General features: G+C 55.8%; 1 protein-coding gene across 8 annotated transcripts; it reads right to left on the reverse strand.

Annotated features, from left to right (window-relative positions):
* Positions 1 to 49: 49 nt before the first annotated feature.
* CUNH7orf57 (chromosome unknown C7orf57 homolog) lies at positions 50 to 14,181 on the reverse strand. 8 transcript variants are annotated; one of them, XM_032476321.1, is made up of 8 exons: positions 13,914 to 14,181; positions 9,807 to 9,992; positions 9,063 to 9,171; positions 7,876 to 8,032; positions 5,839 to 5,936; positions 4,310 to 4,461; positions 3,013 to 3,031; positions 50 to 832 (listed from the first exon to the last, which is right to left on the reverse strand). In XM_032476321.1, exons 1-8 carry the CDS (start codon positions 13,966 to 13,968, stop codon positions 775 to 777), a joined length of 834 nt encoding a protein of 277 aa, XP_032332212.1. In that variant the 5' UTR covers positions 13,969 to 14,181; the 3' UTR covers positions 50 to 774. The 8 variants fall into 8 exon arrangements, with proteins under 8 accessions (XP_032332212.1, XP_032332210.1, XP_032332208.1 ...); XM_032476319.1 differs by having other exon boundaries at positions 3,017 to 3,031; positions 4,310 to 4,509; XM_032476317.1 differs by having other exon boundaries at positions 4,310 to 4,509.
* Between the last annotated feature and the right edge of the window lie 2,201 nt (positions 14,182 to 16,382).

A 16,382-nucleotide genomic window follows, 5' to 3' on the forward strand; every position in this document is an offset into this window, starting at 1 on the left:
GGGAAAGAAGTGGAAAGCTCTCTGCCTTTATCTGACTCTGAAAATCCTCTAGCAGAAAAGTATTCTTTTATTAACGTGTTGAACGTACAAAACACAAAACTACGCTTTTACGCTGAGTGCATACAAACGGTAACAGAATTTATAAAATGCAAGAATTCAGTCTGATGATGAAAACGTTTTTAAGACTGCTAAATGAAATATGAAAATCAGACGTTTTTCCCTAAAGGATACAAAATAATGAATGTTTAATATTATGGATCTCAGTTTATGCCAAAAAATATTAGCAAACAGTGAAAAGTACCAAATGCTACAATGTTTTTATAGTGAATGTTTAAAACTTCAAGGCATAGTAAGTGTATCTTTTTCTTAGTTATAAACTGTATCACAATATCCTGGAATTAAATATTTTTTTGTAACAGAAAAATTATTTCTATAAAGATGACAGACCAAGTATGAGAAAGGCTTCAAGCTTCTGGAGGGAGTCTAAACAATCCATTTCTACAGAGATAGTGCCAGTGGGGGTCCGCACAGTCTGAGGGGAGTGGCTGTCCCCAGACACGGGGACACCCCCGGCCAGCAAGGCGGAGCATCAGCAGGGCCACCTGCGCGACGTCCCAGAGAAATGCAAGGAACAGACCCCGACACCTGCACGCCTACGCACCGGTGGCGGCAAGTCTGCCCTCAGGTGAACTAGTCCACGAGCATCTATGTTAATCACATGTAGCAGGGGCCTCAGAAACAGAGCTGTTACGTAGATCACGTGAGGAAGCGATCCTAAACGCGTACCGGATCGAGGCTTATTCGAGCTCTGCTGGAGTTGATGCAGACGGACCTGCAAAGCGGAACAAAGAAAAGAGCCGATGGGTAAAGAGATGGGCAAGCATGACACTTTTTTTAATAAACTAAAAAAAAAAAAAATTAACGTCTTGATTTTACTTGAGTTGTTTGTTCTCTGAGGGGGAAGGAATAGGTCTTACTCATTGATTTCCGCTTGGAGGCGGCACTGGGGATTGAACCCAGGTCCTGCCGGGGGCTGAGCATGCGCTCCACCACTTGAGCGATACCCTTTCCAATATCGTCTTAATTTTAAATAAAAGAAATTACATATCTGTGTACCTATTTATAAGGACTATTCCTGAAGTCTACACAAAAAGCCTAGTGCACAGTGCCACCCACAGGCACAAAGCTTACACTGGAAACACCAGTCCCCGAGGTGCACACCGTAGACGAGACGGAGTGGGAATGCCGGGGTCACGCCTGCACGTGGGGGTGTGGGCGCGGGTCCGGCTCAGCCCGACCTGTCGGCTTGCCCCCTGGCCCCGGAGGACACCGCGTGGCTCTGATCCCTGGACAATGAGCCCTGCGCACCTGTGTTACTGTCCCTCTGTCCCAGGACAACACTGTGCCCCTTAGCTAAAGGCCAGCTTGGTGGCACGCCCAAAGCACCTAGAATGGCTGCAAAAACTGCAGTAAGAAAAACAGAATAGTCCTGTGTCCCATGGAGGGGAGGAAAGACTCAAGAAGCTGGAATGGGGTCCAGTTACAGCGGCAGGCGCCCAACGGAAGGAAAAAGTCCTCTGGGTCGGCTGTTGCTGGCTGTGAAGAAGCCAAGGAGGACAGAAGAGGAGATGCGGAGCCGAGGCCGGTGGCAGCCCCGGGCGAGGGTCAGACACTCTGGGGACAGAGGACACCTCAGCTACCTGGGAGATGCGCAGAGCAGGTCGGGTCAACCATGGGGGATCCACCCCATTACAGGGCTTTACTGCCTGCTCAGTCCTCCACTAGCTGTGAACCATTAAAAATTTCTTCTGACTCTAATTTGAAAAGAAACCTGCACGCCAATGCTCATAGCAGCACTATTTACAACAGCCAAGACATGGAAACAGCCTAAATGTCCATCGACAGATGACTGGATAAAGAAGCTGTGGTATATTTATACAATGGAATACTACTCAGCCACGAAAAATGATAAAATAACGCCATTTGCAGCAACATGGATGGACCTGGAGAATGTCATTCTAAGTGAAGTAAGCCAGACAGAGAAAGAAAAACACCATATGAGATCACTCATATGTGGGATCTAAAAAAAAGACACAAATGAACTTATTTACAAAACAGAAACAGACGCACGGACACAGAAAACAAACTTAGGGTTACCAGTGGGTAGAGGGGGTGGGAAGGGATAAACTGGGATTTTGGGGTTTGCAGATACTGACTACTATGTATAAAACAGATAAACAACCAGGGCCTCCTGCACAGCACAGGGAACTATATTCAGTGTCCTGCAGTCACCTATAATGAAAAAGAATATGAAAAGGAATACATGTGTGTGTACGTGTGACTGAAACACGATGTTGTGCCCCAGAAATTGACACAACGCTGTAAACTGACTAGACTTCAAAAAAAAATGTCTTCTGTGACCAAGCAAGTCTTGCTCCCAATTTCAACCCACAGATTATGTAACGCGCGTGGTGGTTATTTTCCCAACAGCAAGTTCATGCCCGTATCCTAACATCGGACGGTAGTTCCTTGACTAGGTCAGATGTGTGTGTGGCGGGGAAGTAAATTCTACCTACTTGAGACCACGCGGGAGACCAACGCTGAAAACCCCGAGCCGTCCCCCGAGGCGCCCTCTGGGCCCGCTGCACCTGCTTCTGCCTGAGCCCTCCCAAGGCCGTCCACTTCCCGTTACCGCTATTGAAACCACATCTCCCACGTATGTGTGATAAAACGTATGTCTCCGAACGGAACTGAGGCACGCAGGATGCGCGTAACAGGATAACCCTGCTGCCGCAGTGTAAGGGGTCCTCCCCTGCTGCCCCAGTGTAAGGGGTCCTCCCCTGCTGCCCCCAGCTGTGCTTCCGGAAGTCTGGCTTTCGCAGTTAGACGGCGCGCAGGCTGCAGAGGGGCCGCCCGGGCTCCCGACACCCGTCCACTTGAAGGGCCACGGCCGTTGGCTTTTGTGTGTGAGACACTTGTAACATTAGGATGCAGGTCGGCATCTGCACATACTCACTTGGAGGAGAAGGCTCTGTAATAAAGAGCAAAAGTGCGTCAGTTGTTCAGCTTAATAAAACAGGCTACGGTTTAAAAGAACGATTACTTTGAATAACTACTTAAAAAAAATTCGTCAAAGACTGGAATTACTTTCAATGACATCATAGAAGAAAACTGACACAGAAAAGCTCAAAAGGGGCGCTTTTTAACATCGGGTGAACCTGCCACTTACCCACTGGGACAGTGGAGGGAGGGGGTGTGTCATGAACACACGGCAGGGCCAGCGTGGTGCCCGAGGGACGGGGAGAGGCCAGCAGAGGCCACACGTACGAAACAAGTAAGACACTTAAAGAGGCAGGACGTGACGAGGGGAGGGTGCAGCTCAGTGGGAGAGTGCGTGCTTAGCACGCACGAGGTCCTGGGTTCAATCCCCCGTGCCTCCGCTAAAATAAATAAACTTAATTACCTCACCCGCCAAAATAAAAAATAATAATAATTAACTAAATAAAATTCAAAAGGGGGGAAGGTACAGCTCAGTGGTAAAGTGTTTAACCTAGCATGCACAGGGTCCTGGATTCAATCCCCAGCACCTTCGTTACTAAATAAAAATAAATAAACCTAATTACACCCCCAAAAAAAACCCAAACAAACAAAAAAAAGACAAATAGTTTTTAAAAAAAGAGAGAAACATAACCTGCCTTCTCAGAGAAAGGAGGCCTCAAGAGTGAAAAAAAGTCATAAGTAATAAATGGTCAGTAATCTGTAGAGTTGTAGGAACTAAACATAACACTGCATAGATGTTAAGATGGACATGCCCCAAAACAAGACTGGGTCTACCCGTGACCAAGACTTAACAATCAGAACAGGAGAGCATTTTGACAGCTAATCACAGGGACACGTCTAAACGGTGCAAAGTTTAGTAACGAAGTTTAAGAGGCGCTGAGAGTGGAGCGGTTCCGAGTCTGAACTGCGCGCTCTTTTCGGGAGCGGAGGGCTTCCGAGGACGCAGCCCCCGAGAAGAGCGAGCACCGCACGGGCCGGAACCCTCTGGATCCAGGAGATGAAAACGGACCTCACGTGTGTGGCACCCACAGGAGGCATCAGAACTTTTGACAACTGAGAGAAAATGGACAGCCGCAGACAGAACGACTCTCGCTGTCCATGTGAACAAGAAGGAAAAACCAGAGCGCGCATTCCCCCCGTGCGTCTGTGACCCAGCGCTCCCGTGGGTTCCGCACGCGGGCTCCAGACCCCGCGCTGCGAGACAGGCAGTGAGAGCCGGGCGCCCCGTCTCGGGGGCCACGCATGTCACCTGGGGGGGCCTCCGGGCCTGGGCGCGGCGCTGCGTCCTGGCGCCCCTCGGGGTTCCCCTGGGACGGCGCCGGCGCGGCTGCTCCGGACGTCTGCGGGGCCCTCTTGTCTGCGTCCGGTTGCTGCTGTAACCACTCATCCTTGTATCCGTTGCTAATAAGTTTGGAAAAGTCTGTGGGTGAACTGGTTTTTTGACCAGGCCTCAAAAAGAGAAAAATTAATGTAAGCTGAAGTACAGAAGGTAACGATGATCCAGAAGCGCTCCCAGCGAAGGTACAGGTGGCGAGTCAGATGCGTTGCTGCCCCCAGGACGTAAGGGAGAGTCTCTCTCTCTCTCAGCCCCTCCCTCCGTTTGTAAGCAGAAGGAGGCACCCCTCCGAGCATCCGCTGTACACAGCGAGCAGGTCCTCAGTTCAGTTCCCAAAACCTTCCTCCCTAACTAACAGCCGATCAGAGAACAGATTCCACCACTTTGCGGGGACGCCTTCCTCAGAGCACAACGCCCCTCCCCTGGGTCCAGTGAGGGGCCCAGACGCTGCCTTTTTCCGACAGATTAGGACCTTCTGTGTGAGCCCCTCCTTGTTCACCGTGAAGGTCATCTGCTGCCTCTTTGCACAGCTTCGCCCTCCCTGTGTCACTGACCCCTGTGGCTGCATCTCCGCAGATCTCAACAGAGAGCGGCAGGGAAGGTGACAGTCGGACAGGTGACACCCGTCACCTAGCCTCTCCGAGCCTCGGGCTGTAAATCACCGGTCACTTACTCCGATGTTAAGGGTCTTCCTACTGGCGCTGGCGGGCTCTCTACAGGTGGATAAACATACAGACCTGGACACACAGGTGTTTGTAAGTTTTTTTGTGCTCCCAGCCTGAGCATGGGGCCTTGTACAATCTGTCTCACGTAATGTAACTGATGCATTGTCCCCACGCCCCTCCCCACCACCCCCTACAGGACAAGAAGCCATGTGAAGAGTTAGTCAGACAATCCATGGCACTGACTCTAGCCCTGAACTAGGATTCTGGGGAAGTGAAGAGGATGGGGCTTCACTCTCCACTGGGGGATTAACCGAGCGTCAGGGCGCCGACAGGTCATCCAGCTACAGACCTGAGCACGGACCCAGGGTCCAGGCCTTGGTGACAGAGAATGTCAGGGCTGAGTGGCACACACGTGGACGGACACGTGGCCCAGCCCTGAAGGCGAGCTTTGGTGAGGGCGGGTCCCCAGGTGGGGCGCAGGCTGACATTGGCGAGAGCACGTGGGACCAGCGCTACATTCGCCGGGCAATGGGGTGGATGCCATTCACAGGGGCCCAGGGGCCCAGGGGCTGTCGGGGGGAAGGGAAACGGAACAAGAAGCCAGCAGCCGGGGCCGGGCCATGGGAAGCTGCAACGTCCAAGTTGCTGGTGGGGAGCATCACCGGGCCGACGTCAGCATTGTGTGTTGCAGCCGTGTCCTCACTGCTGCCATGTGGACCAAAGCCCCGCGCCCAGACCTCCCAGATCCAGACAGCCTCGGGCCGCCCGGGCACTCACATGGGCGGGAGGGAGATTCTGCTTCCTGCAGGGTCCTTGGGGCCCAGCGGGGTCCCCACTCTGCCGGGGTACTTGGAGTTAATGGCTGGCAGCCTCACCTGTGCGGAGACACACACAAGGCCCTGATTTAGGGGAGGGCATCCAGCAGCTCGGCTGCTTGAGGGGAGAAAACACACAGAAGCCAGAGCACGAGCCTCGCGGGACGGGACTGCAGTGTGGCCTTACTTTACTGGCAAACAGCCCCAGTAAAACACAGCTCAGCGATAACCCCACCACACGTGACGGTCACGTCAGAGAGACCTGAGGGATTCAGGAGCAGCTGCAGTGTTCCAGGAAAGACGCACCAGCCCGGGAGGAGACAGGGAATGAGTAACAGTGAGAAACACTAAGGCTGTAAACTGGAGCAGCCACTATGGAGCACATTAGGGAGGGTCCTAGAGCAATCCAGCCATCCCACTCCTGGGTGTGTATTTGGAGGGAACCTTAATTCAAACAGACACCTGCACCCCAGTGTTCACAGCAGCAGCATTTACAACAGCCAAGACATGGAAACAGCCTAAATACCCACCAACAGATGACTGGATAAAGAAGATGTATATTTATACAATGGAATACTACTCAGCCATGAAAAACAATGAAATCATGCCATTTGCAGCAACATGTATGGCCCTGGAGATTGTCATTCTAAGTGAAGTAAGCTAGAAAGAGAAAGAAAAATACCATATGAGATCACTCATATGTGGAATCTAAAAAAAAAAAGAACACAAATGAACTAATTCACAAAACAGAAACAGACTCACAGACATAGAGAGCAAATCTATGGTTACCAGGGGGAAAAGAGGGTGAGAAGGGATAAACTGGGAGTTCAAGATTTGTAAATACACACTACTACATATGAAACAGATAAACAGCAAGGTCCTACTGCACAGCACAGGGAATGCTTTTCAATATCTTGTAATAACCTATCATGGAAAAGAATCTGAAAAAGAATAAATCATATGTATGTATAACTGAATCACTATGCTGTACCCCTGAAGTTAATACAACATTGTAAACTGACTAGACTTCAATAAATAAATAAAAGACCCAAGCATCTGGGGTTGGGGGGAGTCATCCATTCCATTGATGGTGCAAACGACCCAAAGCCAGCATCAGGGCTGGAGGAGGGGTAGATCATCCTGGGGGTACATGGCTGGCCCGTTGCAGACAACAAGCATTCCTCATGGTGTTCAACCTCCCGAACCCCAAAATAAACTGCCCGGGTTTCTCTCCAAACCAGACCCGGAGAAGCGAGGCCGGGGGTGGACACAGGGCGTCCCGGCACCGCAAGGCCAGAGCCAGGCAGCACACAGCCTCTCCCTCATCAGTGAGGATGGCCAGGCCTGCACGTCACCAAAACGCTGCTGCGCATTTGAGTGTGACCATCACCAGTCCAGCCAGAAATCCTCACGTCCCAGGAAGGACGGGGGGCCTCAGACCTCAGAGCTCGGCAGCCCTGGGCATTGAAGGCCTTCCAGCCAAGACAGCACGACCACGGGGCCCCCACCAGAGATGGCCCATGCGTTCCCGGTGAGCGTTGGAAACACACATCCCTGCAAGCCTGTCTCCTCGGAGCCCGCGCTACCTCGATGTCGGGCGCACCCACAGGCATGCACAGAAGAGAGCGCCACCCCGGTTCCCTTATGTCAGCAAAGAGGACTCCAGGGAGCTTCAGTGAGAGCCTTACACAGAGCGGGCTTGTCCAGAGATGGGACGATGGGTCAACACGGAACGTCCCTCCCGCGTTCGCCGGGGGAGAAGGGGCAGCCAGCGTCTCCCAGGTGAGCTCCAGCCCACTTAGTGAAGGGCAGTCTCACCTCGCAGGGTCCACACTCACAAGGAGAACAAGGAAGCTAACGTTACGTGACCTCCTGCCCCTCAGCAGGTCACACCTAACACACGCGGGACCCGAGGGACGTCACAGCCACGAGGGGCACAAGGCATGGGGCGAGTTCGGGGCGGCCAGCAAGGCCAGGCGGCCGGTTAGGGGCCCATCACCTTTTTCTTCTCCTTTTCCAGTTCCTCAGCCTCCCTCTGCCAAACCGTCTTCACGTCAAAGTCGAACGGCCCCCTTCTGCACTCGTAGCTGCCGTCGGCCCGGTCGGGGCTGAACTCCTGGTACACCATGTAGTCAGGCAGGGACACAGCCGGGATTCTGCAGGAGCAGACGGAAGGGGCCGGCGGTGCTCAGCGCCACCTGCTGGTCCTCCCCCCCCTCCCTGCCCGCTTCCCTCCTCCCTCCCTTCCACCCCCAGCAGCAGCACTGCCCCCCACGAAACTGAAAATCTGCTCCCCCCATTCTCTGGGCCCCCACTTCTGCGCGGACAGAACCCCAGCCCCTAGCGGGGAGGGGGAGGGGAGCAGGGAGACGGGGTGGGGGGCCTCCAGGATGCGGTGCCTGGCAGTGACCCGCCAGGTCTGAGCAGGGGAGATGCTGGGGGATCAGCAGAGACAGGAAAGAAGGGCTCCCACCAATCCCGAGACAGTGGCTGGAAGAAGGGAGCTTGGAGGCCAGGGATGCAGGCGGGGAGGTGACGGCAGGACCCAGGAGGAGACGCCACACTCAGGCCCACCGGCTGGGCACGGGGCAAGCGCAGGTGTGAGAGGGGCGGACAGCGGGCCCTGGGCTCCACCCACTGCGTGTCAGGGACGGAGGAGCCCTTCCGTGTGGAGGATGCGCTTGGGCAGGAAGAAGCCCCCAGGGACAAAATAACAGAGGAGGGGTCCGGTTCCAGACAGGAGTGAGGCAGGGTTAAACCGCAGCTCCATGGAAGGAAAGCTCTTCCCCTCACCTCCCAGCCCCATGTCCTCTGAGCGTCCAGAAGAGCCCAGAAAGGAGGCGCCCTGGGGGCCTGGGAGACGGGTGAGGACTTGGGCGGGCGGGAGCAGACAGCAGGGACGGGGGCAGACGGGAACAGAGGCCAGCAGGGTCCACGTGGGGACAGCAGGGAGGAGGGGGTGCCAGCCCACTGGACCCTCCAAGAGCCCCAGCCGCAAAGCCCCCATCGCCCAGAGCCCACCATTGGCTCAGGCTCCCTCCCCGGGCTGCAGGGTGCCGCGTGGACGCTGCGAGTCCGAGTCCGAGTCCGGGAGCCGTGGGACGGCCGGGCGCCCTCCCGCCTGGTGTCTGGGGGAGGTGGGCGGGCCGCAGGGTCAGGGGACGCTTGCGGTGTCGGGACACTCACGGTCTCTGCTCGGTCGTCGGGGGCTTGCTGTGGTGGACGTACCAGTCTGGCAAGGAGTAGGCAGCCGGGGAGCCTTTCCTGGTCCCGGGGGCGAAGTGCTTCAACAGATCTCAAAGCCAGAAAGACGCCGCTGTGAGCGCCCGCCCCCCGCCCCCCGATTCCCCCCACCCCACCCCTGCCACACGCATCACCTGCAGGCGGCTTACAGTCAACAAGCTCACTGGGAGTGCTCCTCGGGGTCCCCTGGGCTCCAGGGCGTCCCTGATCCTCACCTGCCTGTGCACCTGCTGAGATGGGCTGGGGGGGACAGCCTTCGTGCCCCTCGCACTCCCCTCCCTGACCTGGTGCTGAGCCAGCACCTGTGCGCGGCATCCACCCATCCCTAGCGGGGTGCTTGCCCCAGGCTGACATCTGCTACACCCCAAAGAGACACACAACGCAGTCCTACTGCACAGCACAGGGCACTGCAGTCAATACCTTGTAATAACCTTTAATGGAAAAGAACATGAAAAGGAATATATGTGTTTGTATGTATGACTGAGACATGATGCTGTGCGCCAGAAATGGTCTTTCTCATGAACATGGCACTGCCCGGAGTGCATCCACTACCCTGAACGTCCAACGGCCTTGGGCACAGCTCACAGATTTTGCAGTCATGTTTTTACGGGGAAGACACGATGGCCAGAAGGACTGTGTCTCTCACACACACACACACACACACACACACGCACACACCCCGCTTACCGGGCCGGCCGCCCTGCTTGGCCAGCTTCACATACTCCGAGTCTGTCTCCTTGATCCAGTACCTCCGTGTCCCTGGCGTGTGCCCGTTGGGGGCCTCCCGCAGACCGCTGAGACCTGGGATCTGGGACGCCGGCGGGGCGTCCACGGCCTTCTCAGACCGCTTCACAGGAAGGTGGTAGTACCAGTCTGGGGCGGGGGGAGGCCAGGGTCGCAGTGTCACACATGGAGTCCAGGCTGGCTTGGTCCACTGTGCAGAAGACTGCTATGCCAGGGAGGGAGTCTCACCCTCCACAGGACACGAGCATGGTACTCCAGCCCTGGACACCAGCCCCGGGCACCAGTCCAGGGCACCAGCATCAGGGACAACAGCCCAGGACACCAGCCCTGATACCAGCCCAGGGCACCAGCCCCAGACACCAGCTTCGGGGACAACAGCCCAGGACACCAGCCCCGGACACCCACCCAGGAGAAACGTCCCTCTCGTGAACACCTGTGATGGGGCATCACCCTGCCGGTCGGGTCGTGTAATTCAGTCCCTAAAGGCCACCTGCAGGCAGACAGGCGGCCACGGCCCCCGGCAGGGGAGAGCCACCTTCTGGGAGGCCTGCTGGCTTCTCCGCTCCAGGCTGCCCCTCTGCCCCGAGGCAGTGACAGCAGAGCCTTTCCCAGCGACGTGGCCAAGTCCCGTGTGGGCTCTCACTCTCGCTCTCTTTCTCTCAGTACCACTTGGATTTGGGACTGGACTGCATTTCTGGACCCGTCAGGGCATACACGGTCCTGAGAGGCCCCGAGTCACTCAGAACACCACAGGCAAGTCTGGAATGTGTGACCAAATGTTGGCCAAGATTTGATCAACTCAGGACATTAAAAACCCTGAGCTCTGAACTCTGTCTCAGAAGCCACAGCCTTACGGAGCACGTTTACCCACTTGGCAAGGGTAGGGGGGCGGGGCTCATGTGCTGAAAAGCCTTATTTGAAGCCCCCATAGGCCCTGGTCCCAGCCGGGGGGCAAGCGTTCAGGCAGGCCCGCCCCTCCGATGCCAAGCCCTCCCCACACAAGCCCTCCACTTTCCCTGTGCTTGAGGCCAAAGTGGGACAGCCTGGGAAGTCCGAGGACAGGGGACCGGGGCTGCGCGGAGCTGCTGAGCAGAGGTGGGGGGTGGCAGCGGGGAAGGACTGGCCTGGACAGCCTCGTGCCGGGGGAAACCATCTCCCACAGATTCCAGCGATGGGGGCGCTGAGAGTGGCTCCCACGGAAACAACTTGGGGCCCCCAAAGCTGAAGCTTGGTGAGTGTAATAAAGAGGGTGCGATTTCTCGGGGACAAGTCCCCTGAAGGGACAGGTGGGAGAGGACAGACGTAAACCAAGGCCAGCCTCCATGCCCACCTTGATCTGAGCCCCCGGAGGGAGGGGCCATGGCCATGGAGCTGAACTGGCCTTGGCAGAGCCCCGGGGCCCCCTCAGTGGCACCCAGCACGGAGCCCTGCAGGCTGCCCTGGGGGTGCCCCGAGAGTCCCCGGCTGGAGCAAGGAGGTGTGGGCAGAAGCCCGGGGACCTGAAGTCATCAGGGTCCAGAGGGGAGGCCTGGGGACACTCGGACACTCTATCAGTGTTTCAGGTGGCTCTCTGCACCAGAAACTGATTGACCGTGTGTCCAGATACAAGAGCAGATACCACGGCCGACTGAACACTTTGGAAAGAAGATGCAGGAAGGCTGTGAACGGAGAAAGACGCCGCTATCCTGGCCCAAGTGACTCCTGTGCTTACGAGCGCTTCCTGGAACCGGCCGTCCAAAATGCACGGCGCTCAGGGTCTGAGGCCGGCAGGCTCACGCAGGCGGGCTGGGCTAGTTCAGGTGTCAGTTTAGTCTGGCACGTGACCCAGAAGGCACTTTCCTGATGAACATTCAAATCAGTAGACTTTAGGTAAAGGAGAGAACTCCTCCCTGTGTGGGTGGGCCGCGTGCGCTCAGTCCAAGGCCCGAGGAGAAAAGACTGACCGCACAAGGCCCACTCCCCACTGCTCTCTCTCTCTGTGCATACGCAAAATATGTGTGTGTGTGTGTGTGTGTGTACACACAGCTGCACACATCTTCTTGGTGCTTTGCTCTGGAGACTCTGACTCACCCAGTCGGAGCACAGGAGGATCCCAAGAACAAGACGTAACCCGTCCCCTAAAGCTGAAAGCTTATCTGCACAATTTCCACTTAGCGCTCACGCCGGGTTCCCTGCCTAACGATGAATACTCGTGGAAAACCTTTTAAATGTCTAAAGGCCGGCAACAAGCTGAACAGCACAGTGAAAACACTAGGGCTCTGAAAAGCAGGAAAAAAGCCCACTGGGAGACCTGTACAGAACTGTTCCCCGGGCTCAGGAGCGGGGGTTTAACAGCCAAGAGCAAGTGTTCAGGCTCGTCCTCTGATCACACTCAGCGCAAATATTTTCTCCCTCCGACGGAAGGCGTTCCACTCCTGCTTCATTTTCCCTCCCTGGGTTTTGATTACTAATTAATCCCCAGAGAGCAGGGCGCCTGCTACGCCTTCTCATTACTGGACGCTTCGGGCAGGCACTGAGCACTAACCTGGTTGGCCTTTTATAACTGCGTGCAAAGATGCTCAGAGAGCCGGGGCAGGGGTCACTGTGAACCCGCTGTTACCACCCCCCTCCCTTCTCCACTCCCCACCCCACACACACTCAAAAACCACCAGTACTTGGGGGGAGGGTATAGCTCAGTGGTAGAGCATGTGCTTAGCTTGCATGAGGTCCTGGGTTCAAACCCCAGTACCTCCATTAAAAAAAATTTTTTTTTAAACATCAGTACTTATATGACACCAGATCACTGACCATCATGCAGATTTCTTTACGGAGCAACCCATTTCCTCGTGCGCTAGGTCAGAGCACCCTTGTTGCCTCAATACGAAGACAGGCTGAGCGAGGCCACAAGACACAGCTCTCTGGTCTAAGCCGCCGGGCTCTCCATCACCGCCCGCCGGACCCTGCCTTTGGGCTGCTGCAGGCTCGGACACCAGGGGCAGCGCCTGAAAACTCTCCTCGCCTCATCTATAAACTGGGTTAACAGTACCCTGCCAGGTTGTTTTGAGGTGAAAGGTGTGTAAAGGTGCTTAGAACAGTGTCTGGCACATGCCTCCGTCTTTCGCAGTGTTCCTACAGGCGAGGCTGCTAACCGAGGCGCCGAGAAGTCAGACAAAGGCTGAGAGCCTGCAGGGGAGGAGGGGAACCCAGGTCTCCTGACCTCCCCCACTCCAGATCTAGCCACAGTGTCACCAATACAGTCACAGTCAGAGCTCTGGGCTAGAAGCATTCCTAGATCGTGAAGGCTGCCCACTTCTGGGCAGGAGTAAGTGGCTGCTGTGTGCCTGCCAACCTCCACCCTGCCTCGCCCTCCCAGGACCCTCTTCTCCACCCTCTTTCTCCAGACCTTCTCAAGAGGGGAGCAATAAAAACAAAGGCAAAATCACAGCACCCATAGGGGAGGGTATAGTTCAAGTGGTAGAGCTCATGCTTACAAGCATGAGGTCCTGGGTTCAATCCCCAGTCCCTCCTCTAAAAATAAATTAAACCCAATTATCTCCCCCACCTCCACCAAAAAAAAAAAAAAAAATCACAGCGCCCAGGACTTCTTCCTTCCCTCCCCCCAGCTTCAAATCCTGCTGCTTGAACCCAAGGCTTGCATCGTGGGTCCAGCCGCGGAAAGCAGGAGACCTTGCTTGGGGTCTCGGGTGGGAGCAAGAAATAGGTAATGCATGAAACACACGGGATGTAGCTGAAAACTGCATAAATTCCAGGAGAGAGCCCTAAGAGTTACACAGGGCTACTGTTACAGGGAAAGTTTCAGAGGTGCTATTGCTCCAACAGCGAAGGCAGTAGTGAGTAGCCTGGTTTTGCGGAAAGTAGGGAAAAAACACGCGTAGTTCCCCACCGCCCCCCACCCCATGCCACCCCGTAAGCTGCCTCCACACGGGGCGCCGGAGCAGGGCGAGCTTGTTCTGGGGGCCCCCGCGGCGGTCTGACCCCGCCCCGCGGCCCCTCCGCACGCGCGCAGGGCGCGAGCCAACGCGGGCCCGGCCCCCCCCCCGGGCCACTCACCGCAGGGAGCGTAGCGGCTCGCGGCACCGGGCAGCTCCTTGCTGGCGTTCCGCATGCCTGCCGGGGGAGACGCGCGGCGCCGGGCGCCCGCGGAGAGGAGGAGCCGGCGTCGCCCGGGCCGAGCGGCGGCGGCCGCGTCCGCGCCGCTGCTCCGCCCGCCCACCTGCACCTGCCGGGGCGCAGGGGGCGCGCGCACGTCCCCGCAGAGAGGACGGCGGCTGGCAGCCGGCCCCGGGGGCCCCGCGCCGCGCCCTGGCCGGCCGGCCCCGCTCACCTGCCGGCCCGGGGCCTAGGTGGACGCCACCCGTAGCGTCCGAGGCGAGTCTGTTTAGGCCGGCGTCTGGGACCAATCCCAAACTCCCAGGGCGGCGCGGAACCACAACAACCCGCGTCGCCGGAGCAACGGCCGGGGGCCAATCGCAGTCGCGGCGGGAGCACCGGGAGCCAATCGGAAAAGTCGGCGGGGCCGCAACTGACCAATCAGGGCCAGGGGCGGAGCTCGGGGCCTTCTGTCAACCGCCGGAGGCCAAGGCGCGGCCGCGCAGTTGGAGGGGCGTGGCCTCACTGCTGCGGAGGCGTGGCCTCGCTGCTGACGGGGGCGCGGCCTAGGGGCTGGCGGGGCGGGGCGGGGCGGGACAGGGAGGGGCGGGCCTCCGAGTTCCCCGGGTGCGGCCCCGCCCCCCAGCGGTCCAGGAAAGCCAGACAGGTTTTTGTTAATCTCCCGTCTATTTAATGCATTGTTAAAAGCGGACGATTAAATCCCTGGGAAAACTCAGCAAACAGGCATTTCTGCCAACTGCGTACCGGCAGTAAAGTTACCACGGAAACGCCCTTCCCCGTTCCTGTTTTTCCAGCCTCTCTGGTTGCGAAACCGGAGCATCCCTTTGAAGAGTCTGGCCGTGTTTCACGGGACGGTGCTCAGGGTCCCAGACGGGCCTGCAGCGCGGACTTCCACCCCGGGTCTAGCTCCCCAAGGATGCGGGGGGCCCTGGGCCCGGCCACCGCAGGGACCACCATGTGTTCCTCCGGGGGGCTCCAAGCTGCCCCGGCCCAGCCCCGGAGAGAGCGAGCCGGCGTGGACCCGGGCGACGTGGACAGGCTCCCCCACGACAGAGAACATCGGCAGAAATCCTGTGGATCCAACCAGCCAGACAGCAGTGTGGACCTCCGGTTTTCTTTCATCGAAAAAGAAAAATCAGGACTTTTTAAGGGTGGTCATTTGGCAGCTTCAGTTAAACAAGGTGCGGCTTCTGCTACACAAGCAAAGCCTTAGACATTTAGCAGCAGACAGGTGATGCAGGAATGGGTGACGAGGAGGTCACTCCAGGGCCGGACGTCAACCCTGACTCTGTGGAGCTCTTGTATCACGTTGGGAGGACTTTTCGGGACCCTCAGATGGCCCCGTCTGGAAAGTAATCAGGGCCTCACTTTGCAATGTCGGATGTGATGTCTGTCCCACTGCATACAGAGCCACGTAAACGGTCCCCAAGAATAACAGGGCTTCCCCTTAAATAAGTCACGGTCTCATTTTCTCGGAGGAGAGCATGCCAAGAGAAGGCGGGTTTTGAAAAGAGTTTATCATGGTCATGATTCAAGAGTCTCTTTTCTGCTTCTGAGCTGGGTGCATAGAAAAGTACAGAACCAACCCGAGTGGACAACCTCCCTTACCAACCGAAGTCATAATCTGAGTTATAATGGAGAGCGGTCCCTCCTCAGAATACAGTTCTGACTTTCGGAGTGTGATTGAAATCCCTGGTAGTTGCAGATGTCAGGTCAAACACGAATCCAGGAGAGATGCCATGAGCCTGCAAACACAGCACAAGAAGAATCTTTTATTTTATTTTATTTCTTTTAAGGAAACCCATTTGATGGTAACCTGGCAATTTTGTTTCTCTTTTTCTTCCCCCTTGTCTTCCTCTCTTTTTCTTTTTCTTTTTCTTTTTCTTTTTTTTATTGAAGTGTAGTTGATTTACAATGTTGTGTTGGTTTCTGGTGTACAGCATAGTGATTCAGTCACACACACTCATATGTATTCTTTTTCATATTCTTTTTCATTATAAGTTACTACAAGATACTGGATACAGTTCCCTGTGCTGTACAGCAGGACCTGGTTGTTTATCTATTTTATATACAGTAGTGTGTATCTGCAAATTCTAATCTATCCCTTCCCCTCCCCCTTTCCCCATGGTAGCTTTTCTGTGTCTGTGAGTCTGTTTCCAAGAGCCATCTATTTAAAATGAAAACTTCTCAGTGTTTATTTCCTACACTTTATCACATAATGGCCTTTCTGTCCCTGAGTGTTTGGAAAGATCCAAAATCTCCTCACATACCATCTCACTTCACGCACAGTTTCATTCAGCAGATTGTTCAAAGAGAATCAACCACTTGCTCATGTGTAGCTGTTTATACAAAATACATGTATATGTTACACATGAATAGATAGCTTGCAGATTTGTATCTCATTACACC

Source organism: Camelus ferus, unplaced genomic scaffold (genome assembly GCF_009834535.1).
Source record: "Camelus ferus isolate YT-003-E unplaced genomic scaffold, BCGSAC_Cfer_1.0 contig385, whole genome shotgun sequence".
Taxonomy (NCBI): domain Eukaryota; kingdom Metazoa; phylum Chordata; class Mammalia; order Artiodactyla; family Camelidae; genus Camelus; species Camelus ferus.

Coding starts and splice junctions, on each gene's coding strand:
- CUNH7orf57 (XM_032476317.1), bottom strand. CDS start 13,968: ATGCGGAACGCCAGCAAGGAGCTGCCCGGTGCCGCGAGCCGCTACGCT. Junction 9,172..9,806: donor CAAGCAGGGCGGCCGGCCCG/GTAAGCGGGGTG, acceptor TCTGGCTTTGAG/ATCTGTTGAAGCACTTCGCC. Junction 4,510..5,838: donor AGAATCTCCCTCCCGCCCAT/GTGAGTGCCCGG, acceptor TCTCTTTTTGAG/GCCTGGTCAAAAAACCAGTT.